This window comes from Lepidochelys kempii, chromosome 10, assembly GCF_965140285.1.
Source record: "Lepidochelys kempii isolate rLepKem1 chromosome 10, rLepKem1.hap1, whole genome shotgun sequence".
Classification (NCBI taxonomy): domain Eukaryota; kingdom Metazoa; phylum Chordata; order Testudines; family Cheloniidae; genus Lepidochelys; species Lepidochelys kempii.
In genome coordinates, this window is record NC_136389.1 from 44,425,175 (window position 1) to 44,449,268 (window position 24,094).

The 24,094-nt window shown below is 42.6% G+C and overlaps 1 protein-coding gene across 4 annotated transcripts in view; it reads left to right on the forward strand.

Annotated features, from left to right (window-relative positions):
• MYO9A (myosin IXA) overlaps positions 1-24,094 on the forward strand; it is a 467,674-nt gene that overhangs the window by 433,307 nt on the left and 10,273 nt on the right. For 3 of the 4 annotated variants that reach the window (XM_073363174.2, XM_073363175.2, XM_073363177.2), the window contains 14 exons: positions 317-429; positions 1,819-1,976; positions 3,495-3,718; positions 4,282-4,398; positions 5,313-5,501; positions 6,814-6,861; positions 8,490-8,601; positions 10,741-10,802; positions 13,726-13,918; positions 15,398-15,526; positions 16,558-16,663; positions 17,766-17,897; positions 19,498-19,621; positions 20,976-21,029. In XM_073363174.2, the coding sequence (XP_073219275.1) occupies positions 317-429; positions 1,819-1,976; positions 3,495-3,718; positions 4,282-4,398; positions 5,313-5,501; positions 6,814-6,861; positions 8,490-8,601; positions 10,741-10,802; positions 13,726-13,918; positions 15,398-15,526; positions 16,558-16,663; positions 17,766-17,897; positions 19,498-19,621; positions 20,976-21,029 (1,761 nt within the window). The remainder of the gene's footprint in view (positions 1-316; positions 430-1,818; positions 1,977-3,494; positions 3,719-4,281; positions 4,399-5,312; positions 5,502-6,813; positions 6,862-8,489; positions 8,602-10,740; positions 10,803-13,725; positions 13,919-15,397; positions 15,527-16,557; positions 16,664-17,765; positions 17,898-19,497; positions 19,622-20,975; positions 21,030-24,094) is intronic. The other variant, XM_073363176.2, reaches the window with a different exon arrangement.

The window sequence follows — 24,094 nt, forward strand, 5'->3', positions numbered from 1 at the left end:
TTAAATACAATGCTGAAGCCAGTATGTTTTGCTGTACTTGAAATGTTCTGCTCTTCTAGGAGGCATTAAGGTTTCTTGTTGCCTGTAAGTGGATCATCGATAGGTTGGACCAAGCCTATCCATTTAGGTTTCACCCAATTGTTAACTTTTTGACAGCCAAACAGAAATCAGGACATGTTTTAATGATAGCATATAACATTTTCAATTTTTTGTGTGTAGCAGATGAAATCTCAAATTGTTCTAGGAGGTCTGTGTCACCTGCAATGCTAACCAGTCTCTTGATTTTAAAGTATTTTTATACTTGTAATTGTTGCAGACATTGCAGCGTTTCACATCAAGTGAAGGCCAAGCAAAGCTTCATAAAACAATGTCTCAGGGTGAGATTGGGAAGCTAGCAACTGTTCAGAAGAATCTATCTACCGACAGAAGGTATGAAATATATACTTGATGGGGGAAGAGCTGAAATGATGGGAGAGAATGAGTCCAATCCATGTCATATTTGATGCCCTTCAGATATTAGGGCAACTGGCTCAGTCACTGGATTTGCAATCTATCTTTTCAAGAATTTTTGTTAGATTAAAAAGTTTTATTTCATATTACAAAAGAATGGGATAATGCAACCAGGAACTTTTATGTAACAAGATATATAGGCCTTAATTTTCAAAAATTTTCAAATTTCCTGTGCAAAACTATCCAGTTGTCAATGCAACTTGTAGTTTCCCTGTATTTCATTTGTGATGGTTCATGGCACTTAAGTGTGTGTGTTTGAAAACGTGGCCCTTAAAGCTAACTGCAAGAATCAGAACAAATCACAGGCCTGGGTAGAAATAGAAAACTGTGTGAGAATCACTGTGTTGTGTCAATCAAGCAGGTAGGGAAGAATGCACAATGAAATGGAATAAACATTACAGTGTAAAACCCACATCTCACTAAAGAAGTACAATTTAATCACTCTGTACAGAATTTTTTCCAAACTCACTTTAACACTGAATGAAAATACATATTTAATGTAAGTTCAGTATCCAATATTAAGTTAAGCAATGTAGACTTATCTAAGGATAAATTATCATTGAGAAACAGTGGCAGATAGAATTCTGAAGTGTTAACTGTAGTGCTGGAATCAAAGACACACAGTTCCAGAGTCAGTTGCAGCCTGGATTACAGAGTCATTCTGAGTGGGCCTTATGTTAACTTTATCCTTTTCCCCATCTGAGAAAGCCCAGCTCCATCCAGACTAGACATCTGCATTTTAGTCTGCAGAAGAGAAGAATTTGATAGCTGCTTTCAGCTACCTGAGAGGTAGTTCCAGAGAGGATGGTTCTAGACTTTTCTCAGTGGTGGAAGAGGACAGGACAAGGAGTAATGGTCTCAAGTTGCAGTGGGGGAGGTTTAGGTTGGATATTAGGAAAAACTTTTTCACTAGGAGGGTGGTGAAACACTGGAATGCGTTGCCTAGGGAGGTGGTGGAATCTCCTTCCTTAGAGGTTTTTAAGGTCAGGCTTGATAAAGCCCTGGCTGGGATGATTTAATTGCGTATGGGTCCTGCTTTTGAGCAGGGGGTTGGACTAGATGACCTCCTGAGGTCCCTTCCAACCCTGATATTCTATGATTCTATGATCTGCTAGGATGAATACCTAGTGCTTTTCTTTTTTTGCCTAGATTTCCCAGCAGTGAAATAGATCCATGTTCCAAAATACAGTTGTACAGTTTGTTTGTTACTCTTAGAAGGAAGGAAGGTGCATGGGAATCAGTTAGATTTGGAAAAAAAATGGAAATCATCTTAATTAAAGCAATTTCTCTTTTCCCACCTATTTACAGGCCTCAGAGAGCCAAGATGAGATTCTGGGTGAAAGGGAAACAGGGAGACAAGAAAACACCCAGAGAGAAGCTTACGACCCAGTCTGAGCTGCTTGAGCTGTATGCAGAGCAAGAAGAACCAGGCATAGAGATGATTCCTGGCCTCCAGCTTGATGAAGGTAAATGTGGGGGAGGGATATGTGGCAGTTTTGCCAAGCTACTTTCAGGTATTTTGGGGGTCTGCAAAGTTGTACTTGATGTAGTCGCTTGGAGACACAGACCGTAACCATTTTGAAACTGAACGGTAAGAGTTAAACAATGATGTAGTAATATTAAGTTCATTTATTTGGGGTAAAATACATCTAGAGACTGTTATAATCAAGCAGAGATTTTACAGCTTCCATGTTGACATTTTGTAGCAGGGTTGGACAAGCTCTCCTTTAATTATACATTTTGAAGTTTTTCTTGATAAATTCTTGATAGTGAGTGAATGAGGCTATATATTAGAGTGATGGAATGAGAGTGGATGCTAGTTTTCACTGCAGAATTAGAGAATTTCCCTGAGTAGGTCAGGTGAGTGCATAGGGTGCAGGGTTGAAGACTTGAAACACATTGATTACTTCAAAAAAATTAGGATAAATAGTCAAAACAGTGTCATATTCCCAAACAAGAAACTTTGGTTTGTAAATAAGTGTATCAATAATTTAAGGAAAGAAAACTATAAATGTGGTGGTGTTGTTTTAAGATAAATTCAAGCAGCTGAAAGCAAAGAAATTCAGCTCTACCTAGCTTTGGACCTGTGGCTCTAGAAAGGTCACACACTTCAAATTTGATGTCTAGTTCACCACTAAGCCTTCCATTCCAGCTGAGCCTAAAAGCTGCATTATTGCTCTGAGTGCCTTCTCTCTCATTTTCTTATTTAATGTGCTGGGATCTCTGCAGAAAATGCTTCTGAAAAATATTTTCTCTACTCTTGAGAATCTCCCACCTCCTTCTGGACTTTGTGGGAGGCAGCAGAATTAGGATACAGAGATGGTTATTTGTTTTCTCTTGTGTAGGGCTGCTGTCTTCTCCATAAGTTGCAGGAAATGCCTGTCTAATAATACTTGGCACATTCCATTTTGAAAGTACTGTACAACCATTAAATAACTAATTCTCATTGCACCACTTTGAGGTAGTCAGGTGTTCTCCCCCTTGGACAGAGGAGGAAACAGGCAGAGAGGCTAGGTTGATTCCACTCTGATAAGTGATGTACAGATATGACACTTTCCTACTCTACTCCCTGTGAATATTCAGAGTAATATCTGCTAACTTTAGTAATATTTTGTTTCCTCCTTATTACCCTATCATGACCATCAGTACAGCTCAGAGAGAGAGACCTGGGTTCTCTTCTGGTTTACACTTTATCAGCAGAATTGTTCTCTAAGTTACCATCACAGAATTGGTGGTGGTGATGAAAGAGAGACTCCAGCTTGATATTCAGGTCCAGGGTGGAACTTGCAGTACTGGCATTTGGGAAAATCATCTTTATTATTTGTGCACTGAGCATATTTGAGAAGAAGTTTCTGAAAGTAAATATTGCAGCATTTTATGTTTTAATAATGAAAAGTGATAAGAAATTAACAACATGATGGCGCTTCTGAGAACTCAAAAAATAATCATAATCTGCTTTTCTCTTTCCTAACTTTTAATTGTAGAGTTGGGTCCACATCACCTGACACCCCCAAGGAGTCCAGAGCTGTCAGGCATCTACAGAAGGGAATTTAAGGAGAACAAGGAACCATCTCCTAAAGTGAAGCGTAAGCGCAGCGTGAAGATCAGCAGCTTGGCACTGGAGCCTGTGCAGTGGCAGAATGACTCTCTGCAGATCATAACCAGTGCTGGTGACTTGAAAAGCATGGATGAGTTTCTCCTGAAAAAGGTACGCTCGGCCATTTTCACTTCAGCATAACCACAGTAGAGAAAAGACAGAATTCTGCTGCCTCGTACATTACATAATCAGGGTCACCTCTTAAAAGAGCTGCAGTGGCAACGTTTATATCACAACTGAGACGACAGTTTTAGATCAAAAGCTGCAATCTTGACTATGGCCATTCTAAATAATTTTCCAGAGTTAGGAGTTACCCATATTATTGTGTTATCCACAGTAAATATGGTGGGCAGGGTTTACTTAATCAATACATTTTTTAATACTGGGAGAAAGAGAAAACACTCCTCTTTGGTCTCCAAAGGAAAACAACTTATCAGCTAATTGGCTATTTTAGTTCCACACCATCAGAACAAAATGAAAGGTCTCCAGGAAGTCATGGAACTGATTGGCTAACTGGCTGGCAAGGAAATAATGTCTAAATGCAAAAATCAAAGTGTATTCTCATAACCTTTCAATATCGAACAATTGAATCTGCTTATAAGAGGGCAGTTTCTCCTTAATAAGTGGTGCTGGTGCATAAAATGGAATGTTGTAATTCTTTCTGTCATTCCCAGATGAATGATCTGGATAATGAAGATAGTAAGAAGGACACACTTGTGGATGTGGTGTTTAAGAAAGCATTAAAAGAATTCCGGCAAAACATCTTCAGCTTTTACTCATCAGCTTTGGCAGTAAGTAAAGGTGCTGTCATGTCAAGTACAAGTTTAGAAGAGTAGCACATAGAAAACTTCACACCAAGGAAGAATGAAGGAAAGGTGCCCTAGCTTCCCACCACAAAACCAAATTATAGCATCTTAAATGCACCATAAAATAGTGGAGGAGACTCAAAGGAGGTCAGAAACTTTATGGATTTAAAAAGTTTATTCAGTGAAATACACATGCTCCTCTCGTGGTAAGCTGTGTGCTGTGTCTGGGTGCCTTGAAAGTGAGATGCTTGTACAATCTGCTCAAATGCTCTTGATTCTGTAAAATTGTAAATCTGGTGTAATGACTCCCTGATAAACCCTTCCGTCAGCAGCATGTAACCCCTATCATAGTAGTGTAAGTAGTATTCTAACCTACAGTGAGTCTTGTACTGCTCCAAACCTCAATCATATGCTGCTGAGAAGCTCAAGCTACATTGTAGGTTAGAATGTGTGCGATTAAATGGAAGGTAGTAAACTGTTACAGCTACCCAAAATACTGGAAACATTTATGTTAAAATTCCAGTGATAGAACTTCTACAAACTTGGAACTCTTTGCCCTTTGAGTGTCTGTATAGATCTACGTTGTACGTTATAAGATAAGGCTTGTTATTTCCCAAAACTAACAAAAATTCTCTTGCACTTTCATGCGATTCAGCACTTCGTGTAGCTGATAGCCTGCTCAGTTGATCTCTCTTTTGCTGTTCAATCCACCAACAAGCCATTGTACTGTACAGTGTGTTCTATGAAATAACAATGGACAAACTAGCTTTTTCATCACACTTTTGTACTTACCCACATTAAAGGCCCAAGAGTACCAGTCAGGGCTGGAACAAGTCTCTGAAGATATGGAAATCTGTCATATTAAAGTCCTTTTTCTGATCCTCTTGTCTCTTTATAAGATGGATGATGGGAAGAGCATCCGGTATAAAGACCTATATGCCCTGTTCGAGCAGATTCTGGAGAAGACCATGAGGCAAGAGCAGAGGGATTGGAGTGAATCGCCCGTCAAAGTCTGGGTCAACACCTTTAAAGTATTCCTTGATGAATACATGACCGAATACAAACCTCTGGATTACACTGCTGCAAAGGTATGCCTCCTTCTCTTTGCTTATTGAAATGGTGCTGTGCCGCTTCACACACCACATCTCTGGGATGATGTTGTAGACTGCCAAAGTGGGCAGCCACGTTGCTGTGAAGCCTTGGGGATAAGGCAGGCTGCAGGCCTCCGTAAAAATAATTGTAATGCTTTGCACCTCCAGTTGTTCAGCTGGCAACCTCTGAAAAATGGGACAGTTATTCTGCCCATCTGGAAGTGTGAGGGTAGTAGAGGGCCATGTGCACTTTCTGGTGGATTTGAGATTATTTTCATCACCTAAGGGTGAGAAAAGGCAGAGGAACGTAGTATAGAGTTTACCAGACCTCACCAAGAGCCTTCTAGTACCTCCCACTTCTGGGCGCAATGATGCCTTAAAAATAAATGTGTTCCTTCATTCTGCCTCTCTGCCCCCCCCCCAGTGACCACCTGCCCAACTCCCTCTCAGCCCCGGCTGCCACTGAAGAGCCTCTGCAGGAGAAGGAATGGGGAGGTGAGGGTCTCCAGGTTGCAGATCAGTATGGCAACCAGCTGATGGTCACAGAGTAGCTGGAACCTACCACAGTGCACACCCTGCTCTCCCATCCATGCTGCCATTCACACAAACAGGTTCCTCGCTCCCTACTCCTTCCACCCTGCAATTAAAACCACTAATGGATCTTAGGCCAGGCTGGTGGGGGTCACCAGTTGTTCTGGAGAGGAGAGCCAACCCTCTCCTCTGGCTCCCATGTGCAGCTCATCCACAGTCCTCAGGACAAGTTTCTTGTGGGCCACAATCCTTGGACAGGATGTGAGCTCTGTAGGGCAGTTTTTCAAAGCCTGGGGCTCTCAGCTGAAGCACGGCACTTGGCAGATATGCAGTTAGGGTTGAATTTTCAAAATCACCCAACTGACTTTTGAAAATGGGATTTTGGCTCCTAAGTCACTGACACGCTTTTGAAATGTTTCCCATAATGCCTGTCTGCAAGTCAAAGAGAGCACTGGCCGAACTGTGTGAGTGGCCGAGGACGTGGACTGTCCAGGCTTGCTACAGGTCTGGATTGAAGAGAACTGGCAGAGCTGTGGAGGGGGATGCTCGGGCCTGGAATGCAGGGGTTGTTGCAGGTCAGGATTGATAGTGCTGTGCAGCCACTTGCTTTCTGCACTGTTGTTTTATCCAAGATGGCTGGGATTGAATATGGATTTGAGGATGAAGAATAAGATGAGAAGGAAGTAAAATAAATTTGAGAGAATTCAGCGGACTTTAACTTGAACTATTACTCTTTGATTTAATTATTATCTTTAAATCTCTTTTAAATACACCTTAGGTGCCAAAAACAGAGAGAAAAAAGAGAAGAAAAAAAGAAGCAGATGTGGTAAGTTGAAATCTCTGTGTCTTAGTGTTAAAGAATTAAAGTCTGCATGGTCAGAAATGAATCATGCTGATAGCAATCTCTGTGCCTACATTTGAGCATTGTAACTTACTAAGAACAAATCTCAATGGAAGAGAGATTTGACAATGTGTTAGGAAAACTAATGAGATAAACTAGTTTTGCTTTTCTCTCTCTCTCTCTCTCTCTTTTGGCTTTGCTTTTTATTTCAACCTAATTCCAATTTCATTGGCTGGTAGCAGGGACAATATAATTTATAGTTAAGGCTGCGATTTAGTCATGGAAGTCATGGAATTCATAACTTCCAAAGACCCCTGTGACTTCAGCCAGCACCGGCTGGAGCTACAAGGTCCCCTGCTGCCTGTGGAGCCTGGAAGCTGCAGGGTACCCCTGCAGCTCCAGGATGTCAGGTGGACCCCCACCTTCCCACTCCCCCCTGCAGCTCCTGGCCACTGTGGGTGGCAGGGGGACCCTCACCATTCCCAGCTGCTGCAGGCAGCAGAGGGGCACCCCGCCGCTCCCCACCACTGCGGGCAGCAGGGGGAACCCTTGCAGCCGCCAGCGGAGAGGGACCCTGGAACTCCAAGCCCCCAGGAGTGGTGGGGGCCCCTGAAGCTTCCAGCCTGCCTGCAGCTGCGCAGGCTCCCCATTTTGTCATGGATATTTTTAGTAAAAGTCAGGGACAGGTCACAGGCTTCTGTGACTTTTTCATTATTGTCCATGACCTGTCCCTGACTTTTACTAAAAATATGCGTGACAAAATCTTAGCCTTATAACAAATAATGGAATGTATCAATTTGTAGTATGCAGCAGAGCTTGTGTTTGCCTAGATGTCCATAGTGTAAAATTCAGAAAGTTGCATTCTGTTCCTGTGACATCAGGTCAAAGGAATATGATGTTTTTATTGGATTTAGAAATGGAGTCATCTGCCTTAAAGATGCTCTGCCATCTGCTGGACAAGGAACTGATCTGCAGTTTAGTAACTAAAAGAGCCCAATTTACAGAAGTGGGTAAATGTATGACATATCTGTATCCCAGCTGCAGATGTTCAGATTGGCAGTCAGTTGTTTAGGAATTTGAATGCTGATTTCAGAGTCCAAATACAGTTTTCTGATGTCCATTCAGGTTGCTAATGTTTGAAGATTAGGCTCATCAAAGTAAAAAGAGCAAGGAACAAGGAGATCTTTCCATATTGGTGCTCTGGTAATACACTTAAATCCTTGGAGTTTCATTCTCACAGCTTGACATGTCACCAGAACTCAAGGGAAATATTCCCTTGTGCATTATATCTCTGTAGCTCGATATACACCAATTTGTGTATCAGTTTGATTTTATGCAGGCACAGACCTAGTCTGCTAGTTGTGAAAGATCTACAAGTAAATTGCTTCAGAAAAGAAAATGCAAATAATACACTGGCTCAGACAGAAACACACATCTCTTTTGGGAGATTCTGTGGCAAAGGTGGTCTGTCCCGTATTCATTCCAAACAAAGAAGATGTGGCTGTCCAAAGGCTCCAAGTATTGACAGTTAATTCACCCATTCTGCAGCAGGCTGTGCATCCAGCTCCGTGTCACATGAGCCACTGAATTTTCAATCTTGTATTTTGTCCTAGGTGGAAGAGCATAATGGTCACATTTTTAAGGCAACCCAGTACAGCATCCCCACATACTGCGAGTACTGCTCCTCCTTGATCTGGATAATGGACAGGGCTTCTGTTTGTAAATGTAAGCCTGGACTGTTCAGCTTGTCTTGTGTTCATTTCCTGGTGATGCCCATTGTGCTCCTAAGGATCCCCAGTATATTTCCCTCTTCCTTCCCATGACATCCTGAGGCCATGAGAACAGAGAACCCATCTAGGGTGCTCCCGAAATCGGCCAGTAAGGTCACTGTACAGCACACAGTGCAAAAGGGAAACACCAGCTGTGGGAATTGTGTCTGGGCCTCTCACACAAAACTGAAAATCCACTGCTGGCTCTTGAAGCTACTCATGTAGCGGTTAATTCGATCTTTGTAAACACAGTGAAAGGAGTAAGAAAAATATTATCAGGCAGAAAAACTGAGCTACAGTTACATAGTCTTGGCACGTGGGATACGTGGTCCTTTTCAGTCTGCAGAATTTTTGATGCCCTGATGTGCCTGACAGCAATTAATTCAGTTTAGAATACTTAAATTGGAGTCAATTGGACTTCTGTGGGCATGAGAAAAAGTTGACAGCTCTGAAAATCGAGAGTGGCTTTTTGATGGGAGAGGAAGGGCTGAAGTACTGTTTTCATGTTATTTTAATACAAAATTGGATACAGGGAGAACAGAAATCAAATGATATTTCCAACCCAGTCAAGCAGATCCAAATCTAATAGTTCAGAGAGGCTTCAGAGAAGAATCTAAACTTGTGGAATCTCTTCTGAACCAATCCTCCAAACCTGGGAATTGTGCCAAAAAATGTTAACTGTCGTACCTTTTAAAAATAAAGGCTTTGATTTTCATTTATTAGGGCTGTGAATGTAAATAACGTATTTTGGGGCCCAAGTGGTGTATTGAGTGCAGAAGTGGCCATTTGTGAATGCATTTTATGTGTATTGCTGGCATCTAGCTGTAAAAATCAGGTCTAAAATGTCAAGCAGAAGGCTGTAAAATGTGCACAACAACAAATCTCTGCACAAACGTTAGCTAATTAACTTGTATTGTGGCTTTACTAACTGTGACATTTTGAGTCCACCCAGTCCAGGAAGGGGTAGTATCACCACTTGCCCTGTATCTTTGGGAACCTTTGTGCTGTGCAGCAATGGCTCAATTCCCTGACCCCAAGTAGCCTGCCCACAAACATAAGGTCTCACCTTGGCTCTCACCAGCCTAATTCCACTTTGTAGGGTGACACCAAAAGCAGACCTTCAGTCCAAAATATGTCTTTCCCAAAGTCTTAATTCCCAGATACCTGAACTATTCCCCTCTGGTTCATCACTCCCAAAGGTGTGAAATCAGCACCCCAGTTAACAGCTCTGTTTGGCACGCACACTCCACGCAGTTTGCACATCAGAGAGTTGCTTGGGATAAAAATAAACAAAAAGTCTGTGAAATAGAAACCCCCCAGATTCAAAGATGAAATTGTAAGGGGAAAGCAAACCTATACAAGTTACATGGAAAATAAATGGAAAGATGCAACCTCAGGCTGCACATTTTCATATCCGATAAAATCCCTTTTCAAATAAGAGGTACCTATTGCTTTAAAACAGTTTCCCGGCTATAGGAGGGATCCTGTGTTTGTGGACAACCATCTGCCTTGAGACAACTATCCCCCAAATTCTGAATGATCTTCAGTTCAAACCCCTTCCATTTGAAAAGGATTTGCAGTTTGGTTTTTCAGTTACCAGAGACATTCGAATTAGGGAAAACTCCCTGCTTTCTTCCTTTCTGTAGAATGGGGTTTTCCTTTCAGTTTCAAGTCGTTCCCATTTGCTTTGATGGTTCCCCATTGTTTTTTCATGGGCTGGACAATGTCTAGGTGCTTGAAGCCAGTCTCATGGGACTGGGGAAGTAGCTCCTCTCTGCCTGATTACTTCATCGCCCTGCTGTGAGGTGAAGCTGAAGTACAGTTACAGTTTTGTATATACACCCCTCCTTCATAACCCTAACCTGTACCCATAGCTCAGAATGACTGTTACACTGCTATGACAAGCTTTCTTAAATGACCTTACGTGATGCACTCTTACAGTAGAATAACAGTATGCAATCACTTGGTTTAACTGATTCTTTTTGCTGGGTTAAACCGTCTGTTTTCCCCTTGGGGTGTCTGGAGTCTGATTATCACACGAACACGCCAGGAGAGACTGTAAAGTGCTAAGTATAATTTTTTCTCATTGTTACAGTATGTAAGTATGCTTGTCACAAGAAGTGCTGTCTTAAAACCACAACCAAGTGCTCCAAAAAGGTAAGATTTTGTCAATCCATTCATTCATTTAAATACCTTTTCTCTCCTGTGAGCATAGCTTTAATCAGTGATTTTAAGGAGGTGTTTACAGGTACAATAGTGGAATTATACTAGCTGGAAACTGGGTTGCAGTCCTGTGCATGTGTGCCAACTGCAGAGGTGAGCTTGCTCCTCGAGGATGGTGCAGAGCTGAATGGTTTTTTGTACCACCTGCCACTCCACTGATCTGCTCCGAGGCCTTAAATATTCTTGCCAGCAGGAGGAGCCTTCCTCATTTTACAGCATTTATGGGATTTCAGAGTAGAGAAATGAGTAGATGTAATTTATGGCACATGGCATGGTATATATCATACCAGGTACCTAGTCGAGGCCAAGGGTATCTAGTATCACTTATATTTCCTGATCTGTGGTGGTGGTTTTTCTTTTCCATTTTACATCTTGTTACATTTTTATAACAATTAACTTGTATTATCCTAGATACTCCAGCACCCAGTGAAGTCCACATAGTACCCACTTAATAAAACCTTGCATGTTCTCTTAGCTGTTATTTACCAGGCAGTCAGGATGTATAGACAACAGGGAATAAATTCAGCAGGTTGTTAGAGATGCTAATGAACCATTAAACTATTATCTTTTCATTTTCTCCTGTGTTTATTGCACTCAGTAAGTAGCTGGTATGGCTCTTGGTAATGTATGAGGAGTATAGCATGTGCAAAGCTTTATCAGCTTCCAAGGTGTAAGTCCCAGAGGGCAACATAGTTCAACTCTTCCCTGTGTGTAACTAGAGATATTCTTTGTTAAAGCTTGGAAGGACATTTGAATGTATTTACTTTAACATCATTTTTCAGCCATCCCCCACTCCCTACCCCGACAGTGCATGTACTGAGTCTCTGCAGTGTAACTGAGGGAGCTGGATCCATGATGATATACAAATAGCAGCCTGTGATACTCTTACAGCGATAAATGCATCTCTCTGGTGTTTCCAAGAGAATGGAGTTGCTTTACATGTTTAAGCATTTTGTATCCTTATGATCTCAGACCTGAACCTGTGTGTTTTATGCTAATATGGAGGAGAATTGATATCTTTGCTACATGGCACCTCCCTCCCCTTCTGCCCAGGAAAACAAAAAGTTTATCCTAATGCTGTTGGTTCACCAAACCAGGCCTACTGCATGGCACACAGCCAGAAATGTAGCAAACAGGAAATGAAAGAATTCAGTCCAAGAAAACTCTGCTGATGTGAATTCATTTCCTGAACTCTAGTGAAGTGACATTAATGTGTTCGCCAAGTTCATCTTTAAAAATCTTGTTTGCTAATGCCCAGGAAAATTTGGAGTCTGAAAAATAAATACCAGTCCAAGGTACTGATTGGAAATAGTTAGATCATTTGCATTTGTTAATTTGTTTATGCTGGATGGATTCAGGATGCTAAGGGTTAAATTTTCACAGTGCATCAGCTGAGAAAGTTGGTGCCATTCTCAGGGAAGTGTGCATTTGATATATTTTGAGAAGGTGCCCTTTATCCAAAAGGTAACAGCAGATTTCCTAGGTTTTTTTTAACTTTATGCAGTACTTTCATTTAGGCTTATGATGGAACGAATAGAGCATCAAGCTTATCTTAGTGTATTTGCTTTGATGGTCCTTGTAGTTTGCACTAATGCATTTTATGCTAATGTTGGCAGTTCTTTGTTTCTTTTAACACAATAACAGCAAAAGTTAGAGTTTTTGTTATAGTACTTGATGTTATCTATAGGAACAGCCCAGTCCTGGCACTAAAAGATTAAGAGATGATAGTATGATAGCTTGTGAATTTTACACACAAGATCAAAACCAGTTGCTTTCACCATTTCTTCCTGGTGTGTTCTTGCATGGAGGTCTATCCAGTGTAGAAACCTCCCCTGGGCATTCCCCTCTTGTTGTTTTCATTTGTGCCGTGGTAACAGTGAATGAGAAGAAGCAGACATGGAAGAGTGGCACTGGTCCGAGGTCTAACCCAAGCCACGCATCTACTTTCTCATTCATTGTTCTGGTTGGATCACTACCCATGCTGTGTTTGAACATACAGTCCATATGTTCAAAGCCTCCTATGTGCATTATTGCTTGAAAAGTTTCTCTCAGTCTTTTGACTTTATCCAACCAGAATCTCACGTTCAGGTTGAATGTGATCTAATTGTTTGCTGAATGTTGAGTCTCTAAAGTGCAGTTCTAGTCAGGAAAGTGACTCTGTAAAAACAGAGAACGTCAGGGTCTTTTACTGATTCTCTTTCTCTCTCAATGACTTCTATGTCACACTTGCTCAAAACCATTTTTTTTTTTTTACTGTCAGCACGGTAAGTTCATCTAGGGATCTCAGAATCAAGCCCAAATGTGTTCTCCTTCGTGTATCATCACCAGGCAATTTTCTCAGTGAGGCATGAAGCAGACTAGAATATAGCTCACTGTTGCATAGCTATGTTGGTTCTACAGGCACAGTAAAAATGTCAGTAAATGAAGCAAACAATGACTCTGAAGACACAAGGAGAGTACCAATGAGCCATTTTACAGAGCCATTTTTCTGAGCACAGCCCCATTGCAAGCCTTAACTATGAACATTTGCTGGTCTTTGTAGCAGTGTGCAGTGCTGCAGACACAGCAGAGTGAACGCAGGGATAGCTACAATGACCAAGACAGCCCATGGGAAAGATTGGATTTGTGGGGCAGTATACAGGCCTTTTCCCTCTTCCCTTGCGCTCAGTTAGATTTACTAGATTAATTTGCAAATAATTCAGTTAACTTTGTTTAAAAATGTGAACGGCAGTCAAATTGCATTGTATACATTGCAAGGATCAGTCCCAAGACATCCCTAGGTTTACCACGCTATGAGCAGCATTGCATTGAGACCTTTGAAAAGGAATTGAGACATTAATCTCTTTCTCCACATCAGTATGATCCCGAGCTTTCGTCACGGCAGTTTGGGGTTGAGCTCTCCCGACTGACCAATGAGGAGCGAGCGGTGCCACTGGTGGTGGAGAAGCTCATAAACTACATTGAAATGCATGGGTTGTACACCGAGGGCATTTACAGGAAGTCAGGCTCAACCAATAAGATAAAGGAGCTCCGACAGGGTCTTGACACAGGTAAGACGAAAAAGAGAGAGTCTCAGAAGGGGAGCTAAAGGGGCAGCTGAGAGCCTCCGTGAAAAGGGAATTCATGTCATCCCTTCCCCCACCACAGACTCTGGCTTTTGGTACCATGGAAGTACAGACTTTTCTCGAATACCAGCCTTCACCAAAAGTCTGCTCTGTGTTAGAGTCCTCCCGTCTTGTGGAACTGTTTAATTCTTTCTTGTTTTATTCCTTCTCTTGTGCACAAATGTGCAAAAAAAAATCATTAAAAAGAAATTGCGGGAAAAATCTACGTTAGCCAGACTTCATATTTATCAACATCACCTAGACTTCCAAAGTGCTTTACAAACTCTGTCTAAAGACTTTCACCCCTGGAAAATTGGCTCCTTTCACGACAAGGGTTTTAACATGGTCATATTAAAAACCAGGTGCCAAGGTTGTGCTGTTGTGCACTGTGTGATCTGTGGTTGTTACAGTATTAATACCTGTTTTTCGTATGACAGTAGTTAGTACTATGCAGTGTTGTTGTAGCTGTGCCCACTGTAGTAGGAAGAGAGCCTGAGACGTAAGCCCTTGTATCAGAGGCCTGGTATGAGGCCTGAGGCCTGGGCTAAAGTAGCGGTCAAAACTTTGCTGATATAAAGCAAAATCAGGCTGTGAGCTAGAGGCAGGCCCTGCTCACAGAATCCGGCAAGACCAGGGCTAATATTGCAGAAACATACATTCCTAAGTGCTAAGCACAAAACATGCAAACACATTCCAGAAGGGTGGTGCCAGAACACCCCATACCAAGAATCATACAAACACATTCCCCAAAGATAACAGGAACACACTGACCCTGCCTAAATATATGGTCAGGGTGACAATGTGATGGATAGAAATGTACAAGGTGATGGGTGGTGACATCAGAGGGTGTCAACTATCAGAAGAGCAATACGTAACTTGTTTGTATATGTGTATAAAAATGTATCTCAGAGACAATGTCTTTATCTAGCCTAGGGAGGAACTGAAAGTCCTGCCGTTCACTGAGCTGGTCCATTGTTATGGGTATACATGTATTCGTGCGGGATACTAGTACCATGCTTCATTGACAATAAACCTGGCTGGGTGCCTTCGTACCTTAACAGATCTTGTGGTCATTGGGTGGTTCGCTCGAGGTCTGCCATGCCAGCTGTCTGCGCAGGGCTGGAGCAGCACACAGAGGGAACACACATGCAGCCAAACATCTGACCACACCCACAATAGTAGAGAGACGGCGAGTAAGGTAATAGTTTTTATTGGACTGACTTCTGTTGGTGAGAGACAAGCTTTTGAGCTATACGGAGTTCTTCCTCAGGACCTCTCTCGCTCACAGAAGTTGATCCAATAACAGTGGTTAGGTAATAGCCAGTGCTAGGACTGACATGAAAATACTGGCTTGTTTACTGGATCAAAACTGATCATTTTCTTTTTCCTTTTCCACTCCCCCCACTCACTTGCCTCTGTGAACAGATATCGACAATGTGAATCTAGATGACTACAACATTCATGTCATTGCCAGTGTGTTCAAACAGTGGCTGAGAGATTTGCCCAATCCCCTCATGACCTTCGAACTCTACGAGGAATTTCTGCGAGCTATGGGTAAGGAAGGTCCATACAAATCCTATACAATCACACACAAAACCCAAGACGGGGAAGAATCAGTTAGCTTCAGGAACCAAACCCAGTTTCTGCTTGCCCAGAGCAAGCAGTCTTTTTTTACTTTAGTTTTATCATCACCATTGTCATGACAAGCAGCAAGCAAGTAGATTGTGTGCATGTACAATTGTACAAGTGCCAATTGTACTGAGTGTTTGAGTCCAAAAAGTCATTTGGGTGATATGTCATCTTTTATGTTGTTACTGGCAACACAGTGCTGGAGCCTCTCCCACCTGCCTCCCTCTTAGAGTCTTTTCCCACTGCCGGGGTCTTTCCCTGCAGCAGGGAAAGACTTCATCAGTGGATGATGCCACTGCTAAAAATAGCAGTGTAGCCGGGAAGAACGACTTCAGCATTTATAGAGCCGTGTAGACAATGCTTAATTTGTGCCAAGGCTTGCCAGGGCTGAGCTCCAGCACATCTGCTTCAGCAACTCTCTGCTGTTGAAGCCTTTCTTTGCTGCCTCCCCCTGCCAGATCTTTTCACTGACGTGTAGGTATGCACTGCAGTGTGGACACAGCCTGCTTTTCACTTTGCCATGTAGCCACAGACAGCACTGTGACACCAACTAATCCCTTACAGTCTTATAGTAGTCAAAGCCTTTGCAGTTCACAGCCCTGGCACCTCTGGGCTAGCCATGTGAAAGTTTAAAAAAAAAAAAAATCCTTGAGCCCCAGCACCTCTTTCGTTACAAATTAAGCAGTGTCTGTAGGGTATACCTCCACAGCCTTCAGGCATGTCTTTACTCACCTAAGCAGTGCCTTGCCATCTACATTGCTATTTCTACCTGTGCTAGGGGGCTTGCTTGTATAGGCAGGGAGAGGAGGGAGTTGTCATGCATGTCTCTGTGCGCTGGCTTCCTGCACAGCTCCCCTGTACTGGGCCATTCACACTGCCTTCACAAGTGAAGATGGCAGAAGACACTAAAAGGGGAAGTTACCTGTAGTGTGTGTAACTGTGTGTGCTCTCTCCAGGCCTGCAGGAGAGGAAGGAGACCATCCGAGGCGTGTACTCTGTCATTGATCAGCTTTCTCGCACCCACCTCAGTACCCTGGAACGCCTCATCTTTCACCTTGTGAGGTAATGGCAGACCTCAGCATGGGATCATCATACTGCAGCCAGTCTTCCTCTTTTCCTTCCTCACTAGAGGCCTGATTCTGATACACTTACTCCCCATGAGTACCACCTTACTCCATGAGTAGTTCCACTGGAGCAACGTACTGTTCTACATGAGTAAGAGTACCTGAACATGGGCCTATGTGATCCAAGTATTTTTGTAGGAAAAAAGGGGAGTGAAACTTCACAAAGGAGTGCTTTAAATTCTGAAATGGCTTTAACACTCTGGACCCAAGAGTTCTTTCTTCAGACAATGCTCTCATGGACAGCTTAATGACAATAATGTTCTTCTTTTTATATACACGTTCCCTTTCATAATAGCTACAAATGTTGCAGACTTGATGGGAAGGCAACCACTGTAGGTCTCAGCTGGTTACAACCACATGGTTCCATTCCATAGCCCTAACCCACTGAGTCATGCAGTAAGATTGCAGTGGATCACAGTACTGCCACATGTTGCACCCTTTAGCTTGAACATTGAGGCTCTAGCGATTGTGTGTGATGCTTTTGCATGAGCTTAGACAATATTTAGTTCAGGCTATAGTCACTGTGTTACAATCTGCGAAGATTCCTGCCATGTACATGCATTTAGACACATCTGTGCTGTGCCTAAGGGATAGCTAATGATGGCTAAGTGAGCAGCTTGCTACTGTAATAAACATGCACTGTATCTATTACTTTTTGGAAAATAGGTTAAGTAAATCAAAACAAAAGACTTCCTAGAGAGCATGATGGCATGTTGCATGGTTCACTCAGTGTCCATTGTTTTACCTTTTTGCCCTTGTCTGGTATAATATTTACATCCTTGTAGAGCTACCTGTTGGTCTAGTTCCTTACCAGATATAACAAATTGAAGCTCTTCACTTCAAAGATATATAATATTGTGGAAAAGCTTCTCCTAGCAATGGCCTCCAGATCTCATGTGTATATACAGCACTCCTCTCCCTGCTTTACTCTGAATTTGTATTTTGTGCTCTTTTCTGTTTCTCTACATTGGTATTTCCTGCCAGTGCTAGGTGAATTGGAGTTACCTTTAACCCTTGCTGCTTTGTTGTTTATTGTTTAGGATTGCCCTGCAGGAAGAGACCAATCGAATGTCAGCTAATGCCCTGGCCATTGTATTTGCTCCCTGTATTCTCCGCTGTCCTGACACAACAGACCCACTGCAGAGCGTTCAGGACATCAGTAAAACAACCACGTAAGAATACAGCATCATAACTTCTAGCGTAAATCCTGTAATGAGGTCATGTCAGGACAGTCAAATGATCCCTGAGTAATGCACTTAAATGTGTGCTAGAATGACAGCTACAAACACATCATTGGTTTGCAAAGGAATTGCCTTAATGAAATACTGTCTGTTCCATCAGTAACTAGCAGCTACTAAAGTTAAACCTTTTAAAATCTGCAGGACTGGCTAACCTGCACCCAGGAGCTTTTAAAGAATAGGCCAGTGAGCTCTCTGAGCCATTGATGTTGATATTTAACAAATCCTGGAGTAACAAATCCAGAGGACTGTACAAAAAGCTAATGTGCCAGTGTCTAAAAAGGATTAACAGGATGACCTGGGTAACTATAGGCCAGTTAGCTCAATATCCGTCCCAGGCAAAATCATGGGAAGGCTGATGTGGAATGTAGTCAGTAAAGAATTGAAGTATGGCAGTGTAATTAGTGCCAGTCAACGCAGTTTTTTTATGGAAAATATATCTTGTCAAACATATTTGATATTGTTTTTTGATTGGATGCCAGGTTTGGTTGACACAGGTAACAACGCTGACATCGTAGATTTGGATTCCAATCAGGCAGTTGATTTAGTACCACAAGTCATCCTGATTAAAAAAATTAACACCATACAAATTCAGTGCAGCAAATTTTAAAAGGATTGAAAATTGGCTAACTGATATCTCCAAAGTAATTGTAAATAGGGAATCATCATCCAGTGGGTGGGGAGGGTTTGTAATGGAGCCCCACGGGGATATTTTTGACTTCAACTGGAGTTTTAAGAATAAAGAGGTTAGATTGTGAGAAGCTCAGATACTAGGGCACTGGGAGTTAGATAAGTACCTAGGATGGATAGTTGATGCAGGAATCATTTGATGAAATTGTATGGGCATTGTTATACAGGAGACCAGACTACATGAACATAATGGTCCCTCCTGGCCTTCAAATCTATGACTTTCTCCTAGAAGCAACTCTTCTGCCAACAGATGTGAACGTTACTTTGAATCACTCTTCTAAAGGTTCCTTGTAAGAAGGAGTTTCTTTGTAACTTGACTCATATACAGCGTCTTGTATCATTACAGCTCTAAAAGGATTTCTTCCAGAAAACAATACTGATGGTATTAAACAAAATATCTGTCCCAGACACCTAATCATTGTCATTGCCAGGCAACTACCTGTCCAGCTTGGATGCAAACAAGCACAAGTGTGTGTGTCTACAAATAGATATAGGTAGATAGCGCAGCATATCAGAAATGGCCATTCTTTCAGCCTTTCATTTGAATGTGCTGTGCTTTCCTAACTTTGGTGGGTATTTTCCTTTCCAGGGAAGGACCTGTTTCCCTGGTGGAGCCCTTTGGGAGCCCTCCCTTTATTCCTCTAGTTTAGCTCCCCTGCCTACCACTATTAGGGGCATTTCAACCACACCATTCATTTCTAGCCCACGGAGCTAGAGAATTGGAGCACACGTCCCTTCCCCTCTCTGGCATTGTAGGGCTCTAGTACTTAGGTGACGTGTCCAGCTCAAACACAGCCAGAGGTTTATGCTCCCATTTTACCACTTCCTTTTTTCCCTTTTGCAGCTGTGTGGAGTTAATTGTCGTAGAGCAGATGAATAAATACAGGGCTCGTCTCAAGGACATCAACAGCCTGGAGTTTGCTGAGAACAAAGCAAAAAGCAGGCTGTCTTTGATCCGCAGATCAATGGTAAGATTCGTGGTGGGGAGGTGTTGTGCTGGTAGTTGGTTCTGTTCCTGTGTCAGGAAAAAATGGAGCAGACCTTTCTTTTATTTTAGGAGGACAGGTTTCTCCAGCCATGTTATTGATCATAACTTCCTTTTTTACATAAAATTCGGAGGAAAATCTTGTGTCCATGCTGCTATTGCGTATTTGCATAGTTTATTCACTGTGTCTGTTGTAACTGAGAAGAATGTGCATGGTACTAAATTGAAAGTCAGAGAATAATTTGGTACTGACAAGCCAGCCCCATTCTTTCCCCTCCTTTTCACTCAGACTAATCTCCTCCTGCCTATTTCAACCTCCCTAGCCTCTTACACCTCCCAAAGCATCATATCCAGGGCCGAGAGAGAGACTGAACCTCAGCCCTGCACTTGGCTCCCTGCATTTCCCTAGCCACACATTTATACCAAAGAAAAGCCCAAAGGAAATGGGAATGGTGCCTGTCGAGTTCTAAAGGAAAGTGCCACAGAAACGTGGTCTCTGGATTTCACAGGCTCATTCATACATTTTTGGGATGTGTTTTGCAAATTTGGACTAATTTATCCTATGTTAGTCAACTCTTTGCTGGCTCTGTTTATGACCTCCTCACTCCTGCACTAAAGTCTCCTAATCCCACAGTGTCCTGCTGTCTGATACTGCCCACTGTGTTAAAACCCTGCACTTGTTTCCCTCCCACATAACATCAGGGGGAATCTGGGGTGAAGCTGCCCTTAACCAAGCCCTTGCTTTGACTCCCTGTATGCAAGTCACTTCATTAGTAATGGCTTCAGCAGCGAGGACTGAACTGAGCTGCCTATAAAGGGTCACTTTCTTTTCTCCCACTGCCTTTGGAATTTGGAGTTTGGAATACCATCTCGTTTAGCTTTCACACACCCAACTGGGTTGATGAATGAGAGACAAAGTCTGGGAATTGAAATGACCTGTGTCCCCCTTTGCTGTAAGTCGAACAAGCAACAGGCTGTTCGTGTGCTGTGTTCTGCTTATAGAATGAGAGAGAATGGCTGATTCATCACAGGACAGTCAACCCAGATCTGTGCTGCTGAAAGGAAGAGCAGGCTCTCCATTTATAAAGACCCAGTATCCCCTGTGGCATGTCCTATCAGGAATCCTGCTTTGTGAACTGCAGCCAATGCTAAATCTGCTCCAAACAAGCGCTTCAACAGTTACTTTGCGAAGCTTGTGGCTCAGCTGTGCATTGTTGCTGATGCAGTAGAGAGCTGACTCACTCATGACATTAAAAGACTCTAGAAGTTCTTTTAAGGGGGCAATGGCATGTGCACTCTAACCTTCTGCTTTCCTTTTCATGTCCTCTCTAATCCAGAAACCTGTACTAATTGCAGTTAGATTTATGAGCATAACCCGCAATTCAATCCCGGTATGTATTAATTGCATTGCGCTCCATGACAGCTGCATCCCATCATTGTGTGTAACCCTCCACTCATTGAAGAACCATGCCACAGACCGTTGTTTGACTCTGCCCATTCATCCCTCTGCAGGACCCATCCCAGTGACTGGCTTTTCATTTCTCTCTCAGTAGGGAGCACCCGAAAGTCCCTCTCTCCGGGAGGAGGCACTAGAGCAGGAGTAGAAACTGATGCCAAATGGTTGATGAAATAGCCCTCAGCAACTGCAATTGGTTACTGCAATCCACTGGTCTGCTTCTCCAAAGGCTGCTCTTGTACTCTGCCTGTGTGCACTCTCCTAGTCACGCCACTGCTCGTGCATGCGGCTCCTCGGAGGTGTGATTTGAACTGGCAAATCACAGAAACCTTCTCAAAGAGGGTGGAGGGTCAGCCCTAACAAATGAAAATAGCAGGGGGAATCCTCATCACTTAGCCAGCAGAGGCTTCTGTTTGTTGCAGAGTTCTCTCCTGAGTCTCTAATTAACCCTGCTTCAGTCAGCTTTGCCATTTTTGTCCTTTCTATTGTGTTCCTCGTTCCATTCATTTTCTCTTTACCTGCTACTTCTGTTCTTTTCTTCCCTCCCTTCTGTTTTCATCCAAGCCCTTCTTTTGCCTTCTCTTTCCTCCCTCACACATCTTCCTTTACTCATGTGTGTCTGTTTATATACAGTACCCCTCCGAGTTCTTCCAGCTGCTTCAGTTCTGCCACCATTTCACACCACAGTGGATGGATGCCCCTCAGACGCCTGCCCCCAGCTAATGCAGCCTGGCTAAAGCAGGGTAGTGCAGTGCTAGGAGCAATCTAGGAGAACTGAGCAGGAAAAGAGACCCCACTTTTCCTCTTGCCCCTCCCTACACCTCAAGCCAAATGCACTGTGATGTTCAGAACTCGGCACTTCCAACCTTCAGCTTTTAATTTATGGATCCAATTGATGGATCTTTTATTTTTTCTCACTCCTGCTACAGTGTGTAACCCATCAGAAGCACCTACTGCCTGCCTCTTGCTTGGCGGGATGGTCACGTTGTGATGGATGAGGAGAGCAGTCTTTGAAACCGTACTTTAATGTGAAAGATAACACACCTGTTTACTCACAGCCACAGTATCGCCACGCCCTTTTACATACTTAGCCGTGCTGAGCATTTGGGGACTGATTAGAAGATCAGAATCTGAGCTATGCTGCCATTAATTTCTTGTGTTGGTCGATGTATTCTGTAATTCCTTCATTCATGTTCATGTCAGTGCTGCAGCATTCTCATTAAGGATCTGTCTGTAAGAGCCTGTATTCTGCTATCCATCTTTAAAACACACACACACACACACACACAAAAGGGCGGCTGTGTCCTTTGCCTTTCTCAGCAAAGGCAAAGCGATAGATTGATTCAGGTGAATAACAGAGGTATTAAGCCAAGGCACACTTATGTTGACTACAAAGCTTTTAGCTTTTGATTTTAATGTACATGATATAGTTAAAGTAACTTTTACCCTAGAGCATCTTTTCCAGAAAGGCATCCCACTCTTGTTTTAAAGACAATAAATGCTGAAGAATTTACCACATCCCTCGGTAGTTTGTTTCAATGGTTAATCACCCTCACTGTTTTAAAAAAAAAAAAAATGCCTTGTGGCATGGATGGAATGACTACTACATGGGTGACTACTGGAACTGTTACTACCTTTACAAATGAGGACAGGTGGTGATGCTTTATCTTCAGAATTGAGGTGATATGATGGTAGTTGAGCCTCTCCTGGACTATGACCATGACCATGATCCTGTGGTAGTTGAGCCTCTCCTGGAGGCTAACCTTGGAACAGCATTGGCCCCAGCCCTAGAGCAGGTTGCTCTGCTGCTGGAGAATATCATAGAATCATGGAAGTGTAGGGCTAGATGGAACTTCAAGAGGTCATCTCCCCATGCTGAGGCAGGACCAAGTAAACCTAGAGCATCCGTGGCAGATGTTTGTCGAAACTGTTCTTAAGAACTCCCAATTTCAGGGATTCCACAACCTCCCTAGCTAACCTGTGCCAGTGCTTAACCATCCTTCAAAGTTGGAAAGTTTTTCCTAATATCTTACCTCAATCTCCCTTGCTGCTGACTAAGCCAATAACTTCTTGTCCAAGCCTCAGTGGACATGGAGAACAATTGATCACCCTCCTCATTATAACAACCTTTTACTTATTTGAAGACTGTTATCTCCCCTCTCAGCCTTCTCTTCTGTGGACTAAATATGCCCAACCTTTGTTCACAGGTCATGTTTTCTAACCCTCTTACCATTTTTCTAGCTCTCTGGAATCTCTCCAATAGTCCATATGTTTCCTAAAATGTGGTCCCCAGAACTGGACACAGTACTCCAGATGAGGCCTCACCAGTGCTGGGAGGATTGGGATAGTCACTTCCCATGTCTTAGCAATGACAGATACAACAAAATGCCCCAATCTGACATCCAACTCAAAAGAGAAGGGGGAGAATAAAAAAGAGTCTGCAAAATCCCATCTGGATCTGCTCACTCTGTCCCTAAAATACATGATGAGGAGCAGCAGAAAGTGCAGCGTGTAGGGAAAGGTGCTGGGGTTGTGATTGGGGCACCAGATTCTGTAGATTCAGGAATCATTAAGTGGTACAAAGCAGCATCTGAAGTTCTAGCAGTAAATTTGCATTGACATGAATGAGATTTGGGCAACTCAAAACCTGTTCATCACTTAGGGAAAAATAACAACCTTTCCCCACATTCTCGTTCAAAACAGTCTGTTTTTTGCTTTCAGAGCAAAAGGGAGGAACCATTACAAAGAGACTTAGAACAAAATCTGTTTAGTTTATCAAGAAGAAGATCAATAGGTGACTTGATTGTATAATTATATTTACAGGGAGAAAATCCCAGAAATTGAAGGGCTCTTTAATCTAGCAGAGAAAGGCAAAACAAGAAACAATGACCAGAAGCTGAAGTCAGACAAATTCAAATTAGAAAAAAGGCATATTTTTGCTAACAGTAACAGTGATTAACCATTGGAACAAACTACCAAGGCATGTTTTAAATTCTCCAG